The sequence below is a fragment of the Nuphar pumila genome, chromosome 6 (genome assembly GCF_984573655.1).
Source record: "Nuphar pumila chromosome 6, dmNupPumi1.hap1.1, whole genome shotgun sequence".
Taxonomy (NCBI): Eukaryota; Viridiplantae; Streptophyta; class Magnoliopsida; order Nymphaeales; family Nymphaeaceae; genus Nuphar; species Nuphar pumila.
The window spans coordinates 5,789,730-5,811,745 of record NC_143254.1 but is presented as its reverse complement, the minus strand read 5'-3'; the positions used below and the strand labels follow the sequence as shown (position 1 = coordinate 5,811,745).

The following is a 22,016-nucleotide window of genomic DNA, read 5'->3' as shown; positions in this document are numbered from 1 at the left end:
CTAAAGCCCAATCAACGCACTCTCAACCATTGACTTAGTTTCTCAACATACCCACACCAAAACGAGCCATGATATTATACCCATCCACCTGCTCCCAGCTGGTTCAAACTTGGCACTTCTTCAGCTAGGGGTAGACTGGGTCTAGCTAAGGCTGTACCCAAATGGCCTGTTGGCCTGGTGGAAAGACCTCACACCTGCTTCTAGCCTGGCCCAGTCCTTGTCAGGCTTCAGCAACTGGGTTAGGCCTGGGTCTACTTTGGAGCCTTAGCACGGTCCAGCAGGATCAGCACTTCATGAACTTTACCTCTTTGTTGGGACATTGGCCCAAGTACTAACTTGAGCTCATCCTATGGACCTACCCAACACAATCAATGGCACAAAGGCCCCCAGTCGTTGGACCACAGCAATCCACAAATGCACAAATTGACATAACAAAGAACCATAACTCACAGATTTTGTGCACACCTCATTAACTCTATAAAGTTGCTTCAACTGAATCTGAATCTGAATAATATAATGAAATCCGATTTCGGTCAGATTATTATCAACTTTTTCAATTATGAATATTTTGAATTGCAATGTTCAAGGGAAGGTTAATGGATGGTGTGGCTGTCGAGTATAAATGCAATTGCTGAATTGACGATATTGTCTAAAAGAAATTTCCACGGGTGGTGGTGTGTAGCGCCGGAGCAGAATGAGCCTAGCTTGAGCTTGGCTCGTTAAGTGTACTAAGGATGGCAGTGATCGGGAGAAAATGCGGATACGTCCTAACCCATCACGTTTGAAGCGAGAAAGAAGGACACAAAACCGGGAATGGACTGGAGAGGTGAAAATCAAAGCCCATGCAGGGATGGAAGTGTGGATGGACTTACTCTTGCCCTTGACCCGTTTTCGATCCCCGTTAATGAAATTACTAATATACCTTTATTATATTATAAAATAATATTTAAATCATATATATATAAGCCTAAGTTTTAATTTTCTAACCTTAAAAACAGTTCTCCTTTCTCTCGTCTCTCTTTCCTCTAATCAGGGGCGTAGCTAGGATTCATGTGAGGGGGGGGGGGGGGGGGGGCAAACAGGAGTGTAGCAAAACAAAATTTTTTTGTGTGATAGTCGGGGGTTCGGGGGCAGCACCCCCGAAAAAGAATTTTTTTGAGATAAAATAAAAATGGCTACAATTATTAATAAAAATCTATTTCATATGGACAAATCAAACTATTTGCTGCAGTCAGGGCTAAAAAATGGATAAAAATCTATTTCATATGGAATCAGGGCAGGGCTAGGACTGGGCTTTTTAAAAACAAAAAAATTTAACTGTTTGGGGAGGCAGGACTGGGCTACAGCCCAGTCCTGCCCCCCCTAGCTACGCCCCTGCCTCTAATGACTTTAAAAAATAGTCCATGTCAATCCTATACCGGAAAGAAATAGAGATCTGTTCCAACCCACCCCATTTGGGACGGGGATAGACATGAAATGAAGAATGAACAGAGGATGAAGGTGAAAATCAAAACTCACCACAAGGATGGACAGAGGATGGAGGACAAATTTTTTAGACAGAACGGGGGTGAATAGTGAAATATGATAATGATCGATAAAATAAACTAATTAAGCAATAAGGCACAACACATAAAACACAGAAGTTATACTGGTTCGGTCAATATCCAGACCTACATCCAGTCCCCAAGCAAACCACTTGAGATTCCACTATAACATCCGAGTTACCGGATAAATAGTACAACACCCTCTTCCCAAGAGGTCTTCTTCTCTCAACAGAGAAGGGCAACACCCTCTTTCCAAGAGGTCTTCTTCTCTCAACAGAGAAGGGCAACACCCTCTTTCACAGAGGTCTACTTCTTTAAACAAAGAAGGAATACAGTGAAAAACAGAGTTACAATACTTCCTATAGAACCTTCAGAATGATATGAATGCACGAATGAAGGATTCTAAGAATGTTCTGTTTGTCACTCAGAGGATACTCTTTGTCAAAGAGCTGGACTTGACTTTTTCTCTTTTCTTCCTTTTTCTTTTTCTCTTTCTTTTTCAAGGCTCTCTTTTCAAATCACGAATAGAACTTTTTCTCTTTGTAAGCTCACACGTCTATTCCATTCCTCTTGTTTAATAGTTTATTTGAGTGTGTTTATATAGCCTTTAAAAAGTAGTCGTTACATTTTGGAATTGTAACTTTTTGAAATGTGAAATGTTATGTCATTTCAAAAATATCTTTTAGAGAAGATCGAGAATGCCTTTTTCCAGAAGAGTAAAATAGAGGGTACACTAGTCGTTGTATTGTTTTTAAGTAATACATATTTTATGTAAAAAGTCTATTTCTTACAATAGTACATTGAACGTTGGGTTGTAGTTTTGTCTTTATTCTAATTAATGATTTAAGGTACATTAGTACTTCTTTGCTTTAAATGAGTGTAAGTACTATGAGTGTTTTGAGATATTTATTTGTACATAGTCATGTCAAGTGTTTTCTTTATGTTGTGTATTTCAAAGTCTCCAGAGAGAATAAGGACCAAAAGGAAGGTCGGCATTCTTTGAGAAGGATATTTAACAAGGATTTGTTACAGAAGGCATTTAATGCTTTGTAAAGAGAATGATGACTTCAAGTAAGTCGACATTCTATGGTTATGAGAAAAAGTAACTAGAGTCCTTTTAAAAAAAATATTTTATTTGTTTTTCTTTTGTGTAGCCGATTTATGTTTTTGTCTTCTTCTTGTATTAAGAAACATTTCATTAAAGAAGATAACTAAAGTCTTTTCAAAAACATATTTTATTTGTTTTTCTTATGTAGTCGATTTTATGTTTTTGTCTTCTTCCTATAAAAAACATTTCATTAAAGAAGATAACTAAAGTCTTTTCAAAAACATATTTTATTTGTTTTTCTTATGTAGCCGATTTTATGTTGTCTTGTATATAGTGTAAGGTACAATGACAAAATGTCTTTTTCATAAACGGTTGTAAGAAGGTACAATTATTATATGACAAAATATCTTTTTCATAAAAGGTTGTAAGAAGGTACAATTATTATATGACAAAATATCTTTTTCATAAAAGGTTGTAAGAAGGTATACTTATTGGTTTTCAAAAAAAGAACCTTTTTGAAACTATCGTATACTTTTATGATATAGTATGTATGAATGAGTATGTAATATGCAATATGCAAGTTCCTGAAGGTTCTGTTACATATGACTCTAAAGAAGAAAAAATCTTCATCTTGAGGTAGCCGATTTCTTCATTTGAACTTTAGGAAAGCATGGCTCATCAAGCTTTTTCTTCAAGGAGTATGATTGCACCATAGTTGTACTTGAACAGGAAGTCTCCATCCTTATTGGGTGAGATATCCTTGCATCAAATACTCGTTAGATTTAAGGCAAAACATATTCAGTCATAATATAACATTATTTCAAGAGAACATATTATCATATCATACAAAATCAAATAAGACAGTGTATCATATTATGTGACATCAAAACCGAGTTTCTCAACATTCTCCCCCTTTTTGATGATGACAAAATATGCTCCCCTTGTCAAAAAGACATTATGCATAGAAATAATAATATGATAAAAAAGGTGAAATAATGTTTAAAGAGACAGGTTTTCTCCCCCTTTGGCATGGACAAAAAGGAGGGATCAGAGTAAGAAAAAAAATTATTACAAACCGAAAGTATTTAAAAGTTATTACAGACCAAATATAATAAAAAATGAGTCTATCTCGAAGGTGGAGAAGGTGAAGGCGGTTGGCACGATTCCGCTTGCGAGTCTGCTGCAACAGGGCTTGATTACGAAGGATTCGATCTTGAGTTTGCTCGATATCCATCATAGCAGAAAAATAATTGAAGTAGGACATTGGATCTGCTTCATCAGAGCCGGGCATGTGCAGGGACCTTAGATTGAAGGTGGTACCATCGAGGACGTGAGAGGGACGGAGGATGACTTCGTTGTGAAGTGGTACTTGGAAGTATTTGAGAATGGGAGTTATAAAACACCCAAAAAGAAGAGGCTCAAATTTCTGATAACGAATAAAAAGGTCGAAAATAATGGATGACCAATTTATCGGAAGAGAAGAAAGGATTGCGTAGATAAGAAGAGAGATTTTTTGAGGAACTAATCCCTGGCGGGGATGCTTGGGATAGAGGTTGTGGAGAAGAATCTGGGCAAGTAGCTGAGCTTGAGGTTGAAGATTCCTCATGTGCCACGGAAGTTGGTAGCAGTTGGTGCAGAGAAGTATTTTTCGAAGTACCAATCGGTCGATTGGTACTATGGCGTTAAGGTCGGTACCGGTGAAAGGTAGATTTAGAATTCTACCTAGGTCGGAAGCATTGAAAATCATCAGTTGTCCTCGGACTTTGCTGGTGATTGAGGTTTGTTCATGATCAGAAGAGAAGTTGGTATAAAACAGTCGGACTAGTTCAGGATAATAGGCGGCTGAGGATGAAGATCATATGAGAGGTTTGAGTTCGGGGAGATAGGTGTCTAAGTCGAAGAACATGAAGTAATAAAAAAAAGGTTGATGAAAGACATGAGGTTATGATTGATATGAATTATTATTTATATTCTTAAAGAAACTCGACAAGGTTAGGTTAAAACAAGAGTTGACAAGAATGGAGGCTTAATATGTATATGAAAGAGATGATAATAGATAGTTTGTAGGGCTATGATATAACATATGATATAGTAAAAAATAATTTACGTGAGAATATAGCAACTAGATCTTTTAAAGGAACTAAATAGTCATTCGATTTTAACTAATGAAGAGTAATAAGTTCTCATAAACTAAGTAGGACCATTTATCGTAAGAAAAGTTTTTATAAAAGGACAAAAATAATAAAGGAGTAGAGTGATGTGAACATTGTTATGATGGCTTTTAATATAATTAGTTCTTATGGATATGAGAGAAAGGAGATAGGACAAGGAGTTATAATGGATGTGTACTTGAAAGATGACAAGTTTGAATGACATAAAGAATGTGTCTTATAAGAATACGTGAATATGGAAACTTAGTTTGACTAACGAAAAACGATAATAAGGAAAGCAATTTAAAATACGATTTAAACAAGACTTATAAGAAGTATTATATTAAGTGTAATTAATTTATAAGTCACTTAGTTTGCATATTCCTAGTTCCCTTCTAATTCGTGTGAAGTCTTCATGTTTTAATGGTTTAGTGAATATGTCTGCTAACTGTAGATTAGTGGGTATGAATTCTAGTTTAATTATGTTGTTTAAGACTTGTTCTCTTAAGAAGTGGTGTCTTATTTGAATGTGCTTAGTTCGTGAGTGTAAAATAGGATTCTTAGATAGGTTTATAGCACTTGTATTATCACAAAAAATAGTTGTATTTTCAAAATTTAAACCAAAATCTTTTAATTTTTGTTTCATCCAGATAACTTGAGTACAAGCTAGGCTAGCAGCAATGTATTCAGCTTCAGTAGTTGATAATGATACACAATTCTGTTTCTTACTAAACCATGATACCAGTGAGTGCCCTAGCATGTGACATGTTCCACTTGTGCTTTTTCTGTCAGATTTACTTCCAGCAAAGTCAGCATCATTGTATGAGATTAGATCAAATGTAGAGGATTTTGAATAGAATAATCCAAAATCAACTGTGTCTTTTAAATATCTCATTATTCTTTTTACAGCTTTAAGATGTGATTCTTTTGGATTTGACTGGAATCTAGCACACAAGCAAACACTAAACATTATATCTAGACGGCTAGCAGTTAAATAAAGAAGTGATCCTATCATACCTCGGTATACCTTTGTATCAACAGTCTTACCATCTTCATCTTTGTCCAACACAGTAGTAGTGCTCATAGGAGTGGATTTTGAAGCAGTTGAGTTCATGTTGAACCTCTTCAGAAGTTCATGAGCATACTTAGATTGGTTGATGAAAACTCCATCCTTGGTTTGCTTAATATGCAGTCCAAGAAAGTAGGTGAGTTCTCCCATCATACTCATTTCGAATTCCTTCTGCATGGACTTAGAAAAATCTTCACAGAGAGTGCTGTTAGAAGATCCGAAGATGATGTCGTCGACATAGATTTGAACAATTAGGGTATGATTATTCACTACTTTGACAAATAGTGTAGAATCTGCTTTGCCAACAGAAAAACCAGTTTTTAATAAAAAGGTTTTAAGTCTTTCGTACCAAGCACGAGGTGCTTGTTTTAAACCATACAAAGCACGTTTGAGTTTAAAAACATGATCTGGGTATTGTTCATTTTCAAATCCTGGAGGTTGTTTTACATAGACTTCTTCATTTATAAAACCATTTAAGAAAGCACTTTTAACATCCATTTGAAATAATTTGAAATCCATATAGCTTGCATATGCTAAGAGCATTCTAATAGATTCAAGTCTAGCAACAGGAGCAAATGTTTCATCAAAGTCAATACCTTCCTCCTGGTTGTATCCTTGAGCTACTAGTCTGGCCTTGTTTCTTATAACATTACCTGTTTCGTCTAGCTTGTTTCTGAAGATCCATCTTGTCCCAATGATTGGATGATCCTTTGGTCTCGGCACAAGATCCCAAACGTCATTTCTTTGGAATTGATTCAGTTCTTCAGTCATGGCTAGCATCCAGAACTCATCAATGATGGCTTCATCAATCTTCTTTGGTTCAAGTTGAGAAATGAATGCCATGTTTGCAATCCGTTCTAGCTGAGCTCTAGTTTGAACCCCCTTTGTTAGTTCTCCCAAAATCTGCTTTTGAGGATGATCTTTGATATCGACAAAGGTTCTTTGGTGATCATCTTCATTAGACTTAGCTGTGTTATCTTTGTTGTTATCTCCAAAGGTGACGGTTCCTCCTTCTTTATGATGAAGAACAGCAAAAAGGTCTGGATGTCCTGTCATGTGCTTTGAACATCCACTATCTAGTATCCATCTGTTCTTCTTCTTTGGAGCCTGCAAAACATTAAGTAAATCTTCTTTTTGGTACCCAATCGGGTCCTTTTTTGTTAGACTTTGGAACCCATATCCATTTGGATTTGGGTTTGTCTATCTCTTTAGAGGAGTTAAAAAGATTATCAATATAATACTCCTTATTTGGTTCAGATGAACTTTTCACAAACGTGGTCTTTTGATTTATACAAGAAGGTTTTTTGAAATGAGAATAGCCAATCCCATTCTTGTAAAAGGAGACCTTCTGAGAGGATAAGAGTTTATCCAAGTTCTCTTTACCTTTAGTAAACTTGAAAACCGTTTTCATGAGGTTCTCAGTTTTACTTTTTAGCTCTGAAATTTCTACTTGCATATTTTTAGTTTTGGAGCTAGTAGAAGAAATTTCAGATATAAGTAAAAGATTTTTCTTTTTTAACTCAGAATTTTCACTGCTGAGTTTTTCATTCTCTTGAGAAAGCTTTAAATTTTCAGATTTTAAAACTTTATTTTTGAAACTCAATTTTCTAGATTCTTCAAATAGATCTTGAAACACATCTAGAAGTTCTTCAAAGGAAAAATCAGAGATTTCACTTACCGAACTTTCGTTTGCCATGAAGCACATATTTGCAGTTTCGGCTTCATCATCACTTGACTCTTCACTAGTGGATGGTTCTGAATCATCCCATTGAGCATGCAAAGCCTTTTTCTTGAAGAACCTCTTCTTTGGTTCCTCAGTCTTGGACTTTCTTTTGAGAAGTGGACAGTCACGTTTTAAGTGGCCTGGCTTATTACACTGAAAGCACATGGGATCTTCTTTAAGATCTTTTCTTTCCTTGTGCCTGTTTGGAAGCCGGTTCCTTCTCATGAAGCGCTGGAATTTTCTGGTAAGTAGCGCAATTTCTGATTCTTTATCTGAGTCTTCATTCTCAGATAGAGCTGGGAAAGCTAGAGTTTTCTTTACTGGTTGCTCTTCTTCCCTTCTTTCTTTCATGTGGACTTCATAGGCCATAAGATTGCCTATTAAGTCATCTAATGTAAGTTTAGATAAATCTTGAGCTTCTTCAATAGCAGTAGTCTTTTTCTCCCAATCAGTTGTGAGAGATCTCAAGATTTTCTTCACCTTTTCAGTCTGGGAGTATGTTACACCCAGAGATTTCAGATCATTGGTGATGTTGGTGAATCTGGTAAACATCTCTGTGATGGGTTCATCTTTGTTCATTTTGAACAACTCATATTTTCTAACAAGAGATGATATTTTGGCTTCTTTTACTTTGTTGGTTCCTTCATGAATAACCTCCAAAGAATGCCAAATGTCATATGCAGATTCACATATAGATATTCTGTTGAATTCATTCTGATCAATGGCACAATATAAGGCATTCATAGCCTTTGCATTTAGGTTTGCCATTTTCTTTTCTTCATCAGACCATAAGTTATAGTCTGCGGATGGAGATGTGTATGGATGCTCAACAATTTTCCATACAGCAAAGTCTATGGATTTGAGAAAGATAGTCATTCTGCACTTCCAATATCCATAGTTGGAGCCATTGAAGAAGGGAGGACGAGATGCGTGTTGACCTTCAATATCACGAGCATAAGAGGTAGATGCCATTTGTGCTGGAAGACTTGTTACGTCGAAACCAGCAAACCTGCTCTGATACCAAATGAAATTCCACTAGAGGGGGGGTGAATAGTGAAATATGATAATGATCGATAAAATAAACTAATTAAGCAATAAGGCACAACACATAAAACACAGAAGTTATACTGGTTCGGTCAATATCCAGACCTACATCCAGTCCCCAAGCAAACCACTTGAGATTCCACTATAACATCCGAGTTACCGGATAAATAGTACAACACCCTCTTCCCAAGAGGTCTTCTTCTCTCAACAGAGAAGGGGCACACCCTCTTCCCAAGAGGTCTTCTTCTCTCAACAGAGAAGGGCAACACCCTCTTTCACAGAGGTCTACTTCTTTAAACAAAGAAGGAATACAGTGAATAACAGAGTTACAATACTTCCTATAGAACCTTCAGAATGATATGAATGCACGAATGAAGGATTCTAAGAATGTTTTGTTTGTCACTCAGAGGATACTCTTTGTCAAAGAGCTGGACTTGACTTTTTCTCTTTTCTTCCTTTTTCTTTTTCTCTTTCTTTTTCAAGGCTCTCTTTTCAAATCACGAATAAAACTTTTTCTCTTTGTAAGCTCACACGTCTATTCCATTCCTCTTGTTTAATAGTTTATTTGAGTGTGTTTATATAGCCTTTAAAAAGTAGTCGTTACATTTTGGAATTGTAACTTTTTGAAATGTGAAATGTTATGTCATTTCAAAATTATCTTTTAGAGAAGATCGAGAATGCCTTTTTCCAGAAGAGTAAAATAGAGGGTACACTAGTCGTTGTATTGTTTTTAAGTAATACATATTTTATGTAAAAAGTCTATTTCTTACAATAGTACATTGAACGTTGGGTTGTAGTTTTGTCTTTATTCTAATTAATGATTTGAGGTACATTAGTACTTCTTTGCTTTAAATGAGTGTAAGTACTATGAGTGTTTTGAGATATTTATTTGTACATAGTCATGTCAAGTGTTTTTTTTATGATGTGTATTTCAAAGTCTCCAGAGAGAATAAGGACCAAAAGGAAGGTCGACATTCTTTGAGAAGGATATTTAACAAGGATTTGTTACAGAAGGCATTTAATGCTTTGTAAAGAGAATGATGACTTCAAGTAAGTCGACATTCTATGGTTATGAGAAAAAGTAACTAGAGTCCTTTTAAAAAAAATATTTTATTTGTTTTTCTTTTGTGTAGCCGATTTATGTTTTTGTCTTCTTCTTGTATTAAGAAACATTTCATTAAAGAAGATAACTAAAGTCTTTTCAAAAACATATTTTATTTGTTTTTCTTATGTAGTCGATTTTATGTTTTTGTCTTCTTCCTATAAAAAACATTTCATTAAAGAAGATAACTAAAGTCTTTTCAAAAACATATTTTATTTGTTTTTCTTATGTAGCCGATTTTATGTTGTCTTGTATATAGTGTAAGGTACAATGACAAAATGTCTTTTTCATAAACGGTTGTAAGAAGGTACAATTATTATATGACAAAATATCTTTTTCATAAAAGGTTGTAAGAAGGTACAATTATTATATGACAAAATATCTTTTTCATAAAAGGTTGTAAGAAGGTATACTTATTGGTTTTCAAAAAAAGAACATTTTTGAAACTATCGTATACTTTTATGATATAGTATGTATGAATGAGTATGTAATATGCAATATGCAAGTTCCTGAAGGTTCTGTTACATATGACTCTAAAGAAGAAAAAATCTTCATCTTGAGGTAGCCGATTTCTTCATTTGAACTTTAGGAAAGCATGGCTCATCAAGCTTTTTCTTCAAGGAGTATGATTGCACCATAGTTGTACTTGAACAGGAAGTCTCCATCCTTATTGGGTGAGATATCCTTGCATCAAATACTCGTTAGATTTAAGGCAAAACATATTCAGTCATAATATAACATTATTTCAAGAGAACATATTATCATACCATACAAAATCAAATAAGACAGTGTATCATATTATGTGACATCAAAACCGAGTTTCTCAACAGGATGGACAGAGGATGGAGGACAAATTTTTTACACAGAACGGCAGCGAAGACCTTATCCCCTGCACCCTTCCCGGTTCACTGTCATCCTTAGCATGACTAACTGAGCGGAACCCATAATACGAGACGATCACGAGTTGACCCGTTTAAAAATTTTGGGCTTTAAAGTGTTCTTTTTAAAGCTTGGGTATCACTGAAACAGTTGGGACTTGATGAAAGATTCGTGTGTGTGGAATTGGCACAAAACGATAAGATGTGGGTTTGTTCCCACTCCCCACTGGCCAAACTCTCGAGGATAATTGGTAATGAAGTGGGTTCAGCTCAGAACTGTAACTGACAGTAAGCCCTTCAAGATCAATTTAATAAAGGGGTTGGTCTGTTTTTGGCTTTAGCATCCTAATCTTGATAAAATCTCAATGATTACCCTCTAATTCTCAGCTACATTTATAAAGGCTTTCAAAGCAGTGTTTAAATCTGGTTTGGAATCTGCTCTAACTTCAACTTTCTGCGTATGTGCGACTCTTCACGCCTATATATATATCGTATTATTTTATATATATAAATCTCAATGTACGACTTTGCTCATGATTTTATAAAGACCTCATTGCATTAAACTGCAACATAAAAGATAAGGTACTCACGAGGAAAACCGGTGTATCGGGTTGAAAGGTGTTGATAATCTCTCTTGTATTAACACCCTTCACCCCATTCCAATGAATAGGTCTGGTCAGGCTAAAACCACCCTTTTATGTAAAATATTGCCTGAGTCATGGTCTTGATCTGAGAATCTAAGCATGTGTCATAACCGTAAGACTAAGAAGTGATAACTTAAGATGTATGCACATTAATCAGGCATCGCATGCATTTTTTAAGAAAGAAAATTTAATTAAAGATTAAAATTTATGCACATATTGAAGGGCTTCAACATATGGTAAGTCATGCATATTAACTGCTCATGCATTTTAACTTTTTGAAATATATGAATTGATGTTCTCTTGTTTAATTTGATTGATCGAATAAACATGACTAGTTGTGCAATTATTTTAGTTAATTCTAAATGCTAAACTATGAAATTTCTACTGAAATTTTTGCTTTGTATTTCTGTCTTACAAGTTTAGTATATCTCATTCTAACGCGACATGTTTTGTCTGACCTTGTATGGTTTAATATTTTTTAAGTAATGAAGAGTAACTTACATGCGAAGGCGGGAGGTTGCGACGGATACTAAGCCTACATTTCTTTTGCATTTACAAGATTTTTTAAACTCTAATTTATTTTTTATTATTATATCAATGGACAAAAGTAATTAATGCTTTGTATAATTATGGACTTTGATTCGTTTTATGCATGACGAGATGTATTTTTTTTTAAGTTCTCACAATCGTATGGTTATGTATGAATACAAAAAGTAGCACACCAACTATTAGAACCGATGAATTTTTTGTTGTATTTGTTAAAGTATTTTAAAAAAGGTTTAAAAAAAAAAAGAAGAAAAAAATATACTATTTTTGAGTTATAAAAATTAAGGTGTGACAACTCCCTTCCCAACCAAACCCATGTATATCTGAAACGGGCTCTAGCCATAACCTCGATCCGGGTAACATCTATGCTATGTTACTGGGACACTGGCGATTCACAAGTAGATTTTTTTTGGAAAATATTAGACGCAATTTTTTTTTAGTATTTTTAACAATAAAAACTATTTATTTGATAGTTTAATGTTAAAATTTGCAATTTTATTGAAATAAAGCCCTAAACAATAAAAAATATTTTCCATACGTGTCAGTATGGAGTCTATATGTCTGATCGTGTCCACTCGTGTCACCCAAATGGTCCGGAGTCTGGACCCTTTGTTCCTGGACCTGGATGTCATGGATCCGATAGATCCAACCCTGTTTCAGTTGTCAATTTTCCTATTTTGGGAAATCACCAAACGTTAAGGGAAGGGAAGATCGGCGGAATAATTGATTACGTTATCGGTTCTCTCTCTTAAGCAGACGTGCCCATCTAAGAGAGAGAGAGAGAGAGAAGAGAACGAAGAAGAAGAAAGGAGTTGGTAGAAGGAAGTGTCCTTCTATCGTTTATCGTTTTCACTGAGGCCCTCCCATTCTTTGCGGAAAACCCGTTTGCTTCTGAAGAAGGGAAAAGCTCGCGTCTCTTCCAATGGCTTCTGCAATTCCCAGCTTCCAATCACAAACCCTGTCGGAAAACGCCCGCTTCTGTCACTACGCATCCTTCTCTCTGTACCCAAACGAGCCGGCAAGAAATCCCCGTGCGACGACTCTGATATTGAAGAAAAAAACCAAGTTTTTAGTTTCTAGGTTGTCCTTGATCGGAGATGGTTTTAAGGGTTACTATCTTTTATCAGAAAGGCAACCCATTTTTGGGGTCTTTGGCGGGTCGTTGTTAATGGGTGGTTCGATGAATGGGAGGGTGAACTACAGAGACGTGACTGTTGCCTCGATGGCTACTGAGAAACCCAAAAAGCGATACCCAGGTGAAGCCAAGGGGTTTGTGGAGGAGATGAGGTTTGTGGCTATGAAATTGCACACTCGTGATCAGGCTAAAGAAGGGGAGAAGGTTTCAGATAACGCAGACACGCAGCCGATAGCGAAGTGGGAGCCGACCATTGAAGGATACCTGAAATTCTTGGTTGATAGTAAGGTGGTCTATGACACGCTTGAGCGGATTGTTGAGAAAGAAACCAACCCTTCGTGTGAGTATACGCTTCAATCTTCTTCTTTTTTTAAAGATAAAAATGCCTCATTTTTCTTTTGTTATTGGTAATTAACACTTTTGTGGCATATCATCAGTTTGTGGCTTTCTTATTGTTGCACATGGAGAGTATTTGGAGGGTAGAACTGACGGGGTGTTAGAAGTTCTTTGTTATGGTTCTTAGCAAAGGTTGTAAGTATGGTATCGTTACCTGTATAGGTAGGGCCCAAATTAAGACTGTATTCATGTAAAATATCTTAAAAGTTTTCTAAAAAAATCAAGAAAAACCAGCAAAATTTCTAAAAAAAATTATATCACATGAAACAATGATAAGTGCACAAAATACAACCATAAAATCATATATGAAGCATTTATGTCTATATGAGCTGCATAAGACTTCATCAAACATCAACTAATATAGAATCATAGATAATATCACATGCATATCTAACAAGAACAATGCAAAATATTAAATATCTTGCAATTAAGAACATGCTATAAGACTCACACTCATATTTTTATATTAAATAAATAAAAACAAAATAACCAAGTTTATAAATAATGAAGCCTTAAATAACCAAGTTTTTTTAAAACATATTATATAAAACCTCAATAATCATAATCATCTTGATTATCATTATCTTTTTTTTCTTCTCATCCTTCAACATCCATATCGTCTCCAAGATACGTGAGGCCTTCATCATCTATCTCTTGTGCTCTTTTCACGTCGATCTACTGAATATCCTCTTTATTCAAAAAAGTCTTTGCTTCTTTAAGTGATGTATCAAATTCAGCACAATGCTCTAAACTGATGGGATCAAATTGTTTTTTGTACCTTCTTAATGATAACTTTTTTATTTGCTTAAAAAGATGACATAGCAAATTAAAATTAGTTGGGTTTTGAATGATATAAAAAAAATATTAAATAAACACATAAAAATAACAAATAAACTTTATAATTTTATGTACTTCTGACTCAGTCGCAAGTTGTAGCGAATGTAGATGATGTTATTGAGTCTTTTGTGCTCCAATCTATTTCTTCTTTTTGTATGAATTTGCTCAAAGACACTCCAGTTTCTCTCGCATCCATTTGCACTACATGTTTAGCTAAGAATGCAATTGACTAAAACTCTCAAATTTGGAACATCACTTTCAAACATGGCCTACCATATACAACAACAACAACAACAACTGCGCCTTCATCCCAAAACAATTGGGGTCAGCGATATGAACCAAAAAAGAAATTCATTTTGGGTCTTCCACATGAATCCTTTTCCTCCAATCATTTCTATCCAACGCCATGTCCTCGGTGAGGTTCAAAGCATTCATATCCTTTCCTATCATCTCCATCCAAGTCTTCCTAGGCCTACCCCGACCTCTTTTAACTAATATATTTTCCCATTTCTCCAACCTTCTAACTGGAGCATCATTAGGCCTTCGCCGAATATGTCCAAACCACCGTAAACGATTCTCTCGCATCTTATTTTCAATGGGTGCAACACCTACCTTCTTACGTATCTCTTCGTTCCGAATCTTATCTTTTATTGTATTTCCACACATCCATCTAAGCATCCGCATCTCAGCTACACTCATTTTTTGAATATGATGTCTCTTGGCAGCCCAACATTCCGTACCATATAGTAAAGCGGGTCTTATAGTCGTCCTATAAAACTTTCCCTTCAACCGCAATGGCATTCTACGATCGCACAGCACTCCAGTAGCACTTTTCCATTTCATCCACCCAACCTTTATCCTATGATTTACATCTCCATCAATTTCTCCATACTTTTGAATGATGGATCCCAAATATTTGAAATAATCATTCACCGGTATATCTTGCTCACCAAGCTTCACTACACTCCCATCACTACTTCGTTGCTTACTAAACCGACATTCCATATATTCAGTCTTACTCTTACTCAACTTAAAACCTCTTGCTTCCAATGTCTGTCTCCATAATTCTAACTTAGCATTAACCCCAGCTCTAGACTCATCAATCAAAACAATATCATCAACAAACAACATACACCACGGCACATTTTCTTGAATTGATCTCGTAAGCTCATCCATCACTATAGCAAATAGGAAAGGGCTTAAAGCAGATCCTTGATGTAACCCAACCGTTATAGGAAAATTGGTTGTCACCCCTCCACAAGTGCAGACATTGGTTACTACTCCTTCATACATATCCTTAATTATACTAATGTACTTGAGAGAAATATCTTTCTTCATCATTGTCCACCAGAGAACGTCCCTAGGTACTCTATCGTATGCCTTCTCCAAATCAATAAAAACCATATGCAAATCTTTGTTTCTCTCTCTATTTCTCTCAATAAGTTGTCTAAGAAGATGTATAGCTTCCATAGTTGATCTTCCAGGCATAAAACCAAATTGATTCTCCGATATCATGACAACCTTCCTCAACCTAGACTCAATCACCCTCTCCCAAAGTTTCATAGTATGACTCATGAGTTTTATACCACGATAGTTTGTGCAATCTTGTATATCACCCTTATTCTTATATAGAGGCACCAAAGTACTCTTCCTCCACTCATTAGGCATCTTATTTGTCCGCCAAATCTTGTTAAAAAAAGATTTGTCAATCATTCTAAACCTTTCTCTCCCAAGCATTTCCAAGCCTCGATAGGTATACCATCTGGGCCAACTGCCCTTCTTTACCAGACTTTGCACTGTCAAAAAAATCATAACAAATCTAGTAATTGCACTATGAATCAACTCAACACGTATTTTCTCATTAGGCTCAAAAACCATATTTTACGATACAATACGAAACTTACTACACTGGTTCTTAGGATTTTGGTGATCTTGAAAATGTTGAAAGTTAGTTTGTGGGCTAGAGTGTTATTTGGTTTTCAGTGATGATTGAGATACTGTCTATGTTGTTTGATTTCGTTTAAGTTATTCAATGAGATTTCATTATAGAAGTTACAACTGCCAACATGAGAATGGGGCAAGGTAACCACTTGTGTGTTCCTTGAAGAAGTATTCTTTTTGATGGCTTAAATCAACGAGCTTATAACAGAGTTTGTCCTGAGTTTCAACACATGGTTCAGATACATGCAAAGTTTACTAGACGATTTAGGAACCATGTGGCTTGAAATTCCTGTGAATTACTCATCATGCCAAAAGCCAGTCATTAAGATGATGATTCTTCTATCTCCAACCACAGATTGGAAATCCTCTTTACCAGTTCTAGTGTTGAGTCTGTTTTTGGATCTATAAGTAGGTGCTTGACTCTCAATGACTTTAGAATCCAGCATGTTGGCACCATGCCTAAAAATCTTGCAGTGGTAACTAAAGCCCTCTTTCGTACATTTTTATCCATCCAAACATGAAAAAAGCTCGAGCAACTTTATCCAACATCTTGGCCTGCTGAAGTTGATCAATATGGTCTATGCAGAGTTAATGTGCCGCCTGGCCTCTGTCCATCTTCTCTGGCCTGTGATCCAGGAACACTATCAATTCTAATGTTTGACCTTCATTTTCTTCTTCTTTGTGCATCAACATGGTGAGCCTATATCTCTTTCTTAATGCGCCTACCCTCTCTTCTCTGCTTGCATTCCACAATATCAAAACTGATACAAGAAAAAACTAGGATCTGCGAGGGGAATTTTGTTACCTTCTAAGAATCCAAATTGACCCTCTCTTTTAGAGTGTTCTATGACAGGGGCATCTTGTGGACTATCTATAAGTTATCCTGTGAATTAGATATGTGAATGAGATAGATTATACTTTTAATTTTTGCCTCTCAGCTTTGTGAGCATTACTATTAATTCATCTACACTTTATTATATTTTGTTATGTTTATGCTCATATGCTAATCTGCATCTCATGTATGAAGAATTGTTTGGATATGTCAAACTCAGGATTCTGTATTCTTCATTACTCAAGTTCTATGGAGTAGAATTCCATGAATAACATTAATATTACATGAGGAGAACCTTTTAAATAAGTGACCTCTCATTGTTCAACTGCCATCTTGGATGTCAATCCATGATTTGTACATGAACAAGCAGGCTTTGGAACAGCCAGTGGCACACCAGCAGAAGTAAACAAGCAATTCATATGGAACTGATATGAATCATCAGTAGATTCACTGCCTATTGTTGTCTCAACTAAGGAAGATACAAATACACAATACTGGATTTGCTATCTAACCGTTGTCTATAGTAGTATTAGAATTATACCTAGCATCTAGGAGCATCCAGAAAAATAAGTAACTGAAAACAAGTTTGGAAACTGAGAGCCTCTGTGCAGTTAGAAGTAAATTTTTTGCAAGAGTAGATTGATATCTGAATCATGTCGGTCATGTCTATTCATGCTAACTTCATTTTATGGTTAAAATATGTATCTATATATATATATATATATTTCTGTTATGTAATTTGTATTGCCCATCAGGAGCATTTTGGTCTTTTCACTCTTGTAATAGGTATTGTCCATTAGGGACCAGTTTTGTCTTTTGTATTTTTTTATGTCTTTTAGATATTGTGTGAGGGCTCTATGGTCAAAAGACCGTAGAGTCATTGGGAACTCCCAACGATTCTATTGGGAGCTCTGCAAGGTCCTCTTCTTGTATATAAAGGGGTTGTTTGCCCCATCTTGTAATCCATGCTTTTGCTAAGCATGTTGGTGATCAATACAATAATATTTTTTATCTCTTTGTATTCTTGTTAAGCTCTTTAGAGCTTTTGTATGCACTTTGTGCTTGTATGGTGCCTTTTTGCCTTAGTATTGTCGATTAGTTGACTAGTGTATGTACTTGTGTATGTTGTATTTCTTGCTTCCGCTTGTTTCATTACAATGGTATGGTTTTATATATATATATATATATATATATATATATATATATATATATATATATATATATATATACTGAACATATTAGGCCCCATTTCTTGTTCTGCTCCATAGGTTTTAAGTGTTTTATGATAGATCTGAACCATTAGATGTGTTTAGCATGCTCGATTTAGTGGGAATCGACTCTTGGATCATGTTTTTTCGATGAGAAAACATGTTTTTATGAGCCGGGAAAAACTGGTACCTTTATAGCCAGTGATTTTGGATCACCGGAAAAACCTGTATACAGGTCAGATTCCGGCAATCCAAAAGTCAGTTCCCACTAAACAAAACCTATAGATCACATCTACGGTGTTAGACGTGAAAAAAGTACTTGAAACTATGATTTTTGAAGGGGCCTAAGGAACACATTATATATATATATATATATATATATATATATATATATATATATATATATATATATATATATATATATATTATAATGCGCTGGTGCTGCCCCTTTTCTCGTTCTGCCCCGTTAGGTCCCTTCACAAATCATAGTTTTTGCGTTTTTTCCTACATCTAACACCATAGATGTGATCTATAGGTTTTGTTTAGTGGGAACTGGCTTTTGGATCACCGGAATCTGATCTGTATACATGGTTTTCCGGTGATCCAAAATCAATGGATATGAAGGCATCAATTTTTCCTGGCTCATAAAAATACAATTTTTCGTCAAAAAAACATGATCCAAGAGTCGATTCCCACTAAACCGAGCATGCTTAACACATCTAATAGTTCAGATCTATCATAAAACACTTAAAACTATGGGGCCTAACAGGCAGAACGAGAAAAGGGGGCCTAATATGTTCAGTTCTCTCTCTCTCTCTCTGTTATATATATATATATATATATATATATATATATATATATATATATATATATATATATATATATATATATATACCCAACGTATGTTGTAACCATTCAGCTTTTAGTTATTTAATACTTGGAAGTACACTTAGCTAAAAACTGAATCGCAACATGCTCTCTCAATTCCTTGAACAATCAATAAGATAGGAAAATATCCCCATTAACACAATCAAATGAAGAACGATGCTCGGAGATCTCAAGTAACTATAGGGGGAAAAAGAATCCATGTCAAAAAAAAAATTGTACTAAAATTTTTGAAATCTCTAAATGGAGTCCTTGATTTTTTTATGGAAATATTTGCTATCCTTGCAGCATTTCTGTGGAAATGGCATCCTAATACAAGTCTACAGGTGATATTTATGAGATTTTTAAGGGTTCTTTTAGTGCTTGTTTTACAAAATTTTCTAGTTGCAAGCACAAAAGGTGCATAACCCTTAGATGGAGGATATGTATTTGGTTCTATTTCTAAGGGGATACGTATTTGGTTCTGTCAAATGGTACTTAACTTTATTAACCCTTTCTCTTCCAAAAGGCCTCAACATATTAAAAATATTTTATCTCAGCTTTTTAATGCAATGTCAGATCACGTGCAAAACTGTGGATCAAATGGTTCTTCTGTTTGACAATCTAAAACTTGAACATTTGAGAATTGCTCATGCATTCCCCAAATCATTTACGATTTCCTTAAGGTTTAATCAACACATTTATGGTGCGATTGGATGTCAATGTTCTAAAATATTTGCATATTTTGGTGTTTATGAATAGATATATTTTATGTATTTGTGAATAAAGAGAAAAAATAGGATAAAGAGGTAGATTCCTAATTTTAAAGAGAGAAAGATGCGACTAGCTTCCTATCTGTGAGGAAAAAGAAGAAAAGAAAAGGTGAATGAATAGTTTTCAACTTGGAGGCCTTCTCTAGATCATAAGCTTGCAGTTTTTTACATCCTTAGCTTCTACCTATATATTTTCTTCTATCAAAACGTGCTGTTTTGGAAATATGTACTCTACATTGTCATATATTTTATATAGATAAAGATTGGAATGACCAAAATACCGTCAGAAGTGTTGTCAATTTAAAATCTTATGGTGACCTTTTTTAAGGGTGGAAAGTCACTCTCTTTCCGAATTAAAATGGAAAACAGTTTTTTTGCTATTTGAAAATTATGTTTGGCTTTTCTAAAATTAATATAAAGGGTTTAAAGTTAGTTTAACCAGCTAAGCTCTTTGTTGGGATAAATCATATAAGAACAGGCCTTATACTCATACGAAGTATGCACATGGATGAAATCTAAGTTGTTCATCTTACCTCTAAAATATCAAGCATGTCTTTGCAGCAGAGTCATGATGTATGTTTAAGCTACCACATCCATACTTTTCAATCATCAATTTCTTCATCATTTTAATATGAGAAAAAACAGCATTGTAAAGGATTGCTGCTCAGTAGGAAAGGCAAAATATGTGTAGGCTTGTGCAGTAGAGGAAGTTATAGGCTCACATTTTGTAGACTGAACTTGTTAGCACACTAGCAGCTAGAGCAGATTATTTCGTGAGGAGCTGAGAGAGGAGAGCAGATCAGGTGATCTGTCAAATCACTTTAAGTGATTTGACATCTTCACCATCCATTGCTTCATCCCACAAGGACCTCATGGTCCTTGTGTATGTTGTGGACGGTGAGGATGCCAAAACACTTTTCTAAAAGTGATTTGGCAGATCACTTGATCTGCTCTCCTGAGAGAGAGACCATAGATTTCATACACGTAAAGGAGAGGATAGAAAAAATATAAATTACGGCTGAGAAGATTTTTTTTTCTCCTTTTGTGATATGAGTAATCGTGATATTGTCATGATTTATTTTCACTTTTATGAAAATATCATGATTTACTTTCGGTAATAGGTCTTGTGAATCCTTGTACTTTATTAGTGAAACTGAAACAGCATTCTGGTTATTCTGAGTGAAAAATCATGATCAGTCCTTAATTCTTATCATGATTGTGAGATCTTTATTAGTGAAATGACATTCTGTTTATTTTATTGGATGTATATGGATCTTATGAGCATGAATTATGACATCTATCTTGATGGCAGATGCAAAGTTCAAGAACACAGGCCTGGAAAGATCAGAGAGTTTGGCAAAAGATCTGCAGTGGTTTAGGGATCAGGGTCATACCATCCCAGAACCATCTTCCCCAGGGACTTCTTATGCTTCATATCTTGAGGAGCTGTCTGAAAAGGATCCTCAAGCATTTATTTGCCATTTCTATAATACATACTTCGCGCACACTGCTGGGGGTCGCATGATTGGCAAAAAGGTAGAGTTTTACTGTGAGTGAGACTTTTTCTCTCTTATCAAGCAATTGATTTCCGAGCAAACATGATACTGGAATTGAAATCGCATCCACTTACTCTCTATTTTATTATGTTTTTGTCCTCGGGGATTTCGCTCTACTGTAGGTTTCAGAGATGATACTGGACAAAAAGGAACTGGAGTTTTACAAGTGGGATGGTGATCTCCCTAAACTGTTGCAGAATGTGAGAGACAAGATCAATAAGATTGCGGAGGTAACTCTTCAGTCGACTGCTTCCGCTGTTAATCTCGGGGACTTGATTGTCATGGCTAAAAAACTGTTGCAACCCAGTGTGTTGGTTTAACAACAATTTTCACCAATAAGACGATGGATTTAGTAGCATAACTTTTTTTTAGGTATGGAATCTGCCCGAGGTATTATGTTTCTGCTGTTGACTTGTGCATTTGATGATTTTACTCAGAGTTGGACTAGAGAAGAGAAAGACCATTGCTTGGCGGAGACAGAGAAGTCTTTCCAGTACTCTGGACACATTCTGCGTTTGATCTTGTCATGAGTAATTAAACCATACCATCCCTGACTCAATGAATGTAAGTATGACAATGGGAGAGACTCTGTGTGGTCGATGCTCTTTGTGAATTGACGATTCACACTTGTTTTTCATTTTATAAATCCTCACAAAGCCTACTTAACTATGTACAAAGATGGGACAAATCCAAGTTATGCATTTCCTCAGTGCCTATTGTTGTGAT

The 22,016-nt window shown here is 35.4% G+C and overlaps 1 protein-coding gene across 1 annotated transcript; it reads left to right on the top strand.

Moving 5' to 3' along the window:
* The first annotated feature begins 12,472 nt into the window (after positions 1–12,472).
* Positions 12,473–22,016, top strand: LOC149833748 (heme oxygenase 1, chloroplastic-like). Its single transcript, XM_090010996.1, has 4 exons — positions 12,473–13,223; positions 21,047–21,270; positions 21,413–21,520; positions 21,728–22,016. The coding sequence occupies exons 1-4, from the start codon at positions 12,671–12,673 to the stop codon at positions 21,818–21,820; spliced, it is 978 nt and encodes a 325-aa protein (XP_089867122.1). The 5' UTR covers positions 12,473–12,670; the 3' UTR covers positions 21,821–22,016.

What these genes read in the sequence shown, in the direction of transcription:
- LOC149833748 (XM_090010996.1), top strand. Translation starts at nt 12,671, where the DNA reads ATGGCTTCTGCAATTCCCAGCTTCCAATCACAAACCCTGTCGGAAAAC. An exon ending in GAAAGAAACCAACCCTTCGT is followed by an intron (nt 13,224 to 21,046) that starts GTGAGTATACGC and finishes TCTTGATGGCAG; the next exon opens with ATGCAAAGTTCAAGAACACA. An exon ending in GTCGCATGATTGGCAAAAAG is followed by an intron (nt 21,271 to 21,412) that starts GTAGAGTTTTAC and finishes GCTCTACTGTAG; the next exon opens with GTTTCAGAGATGATACTGGA.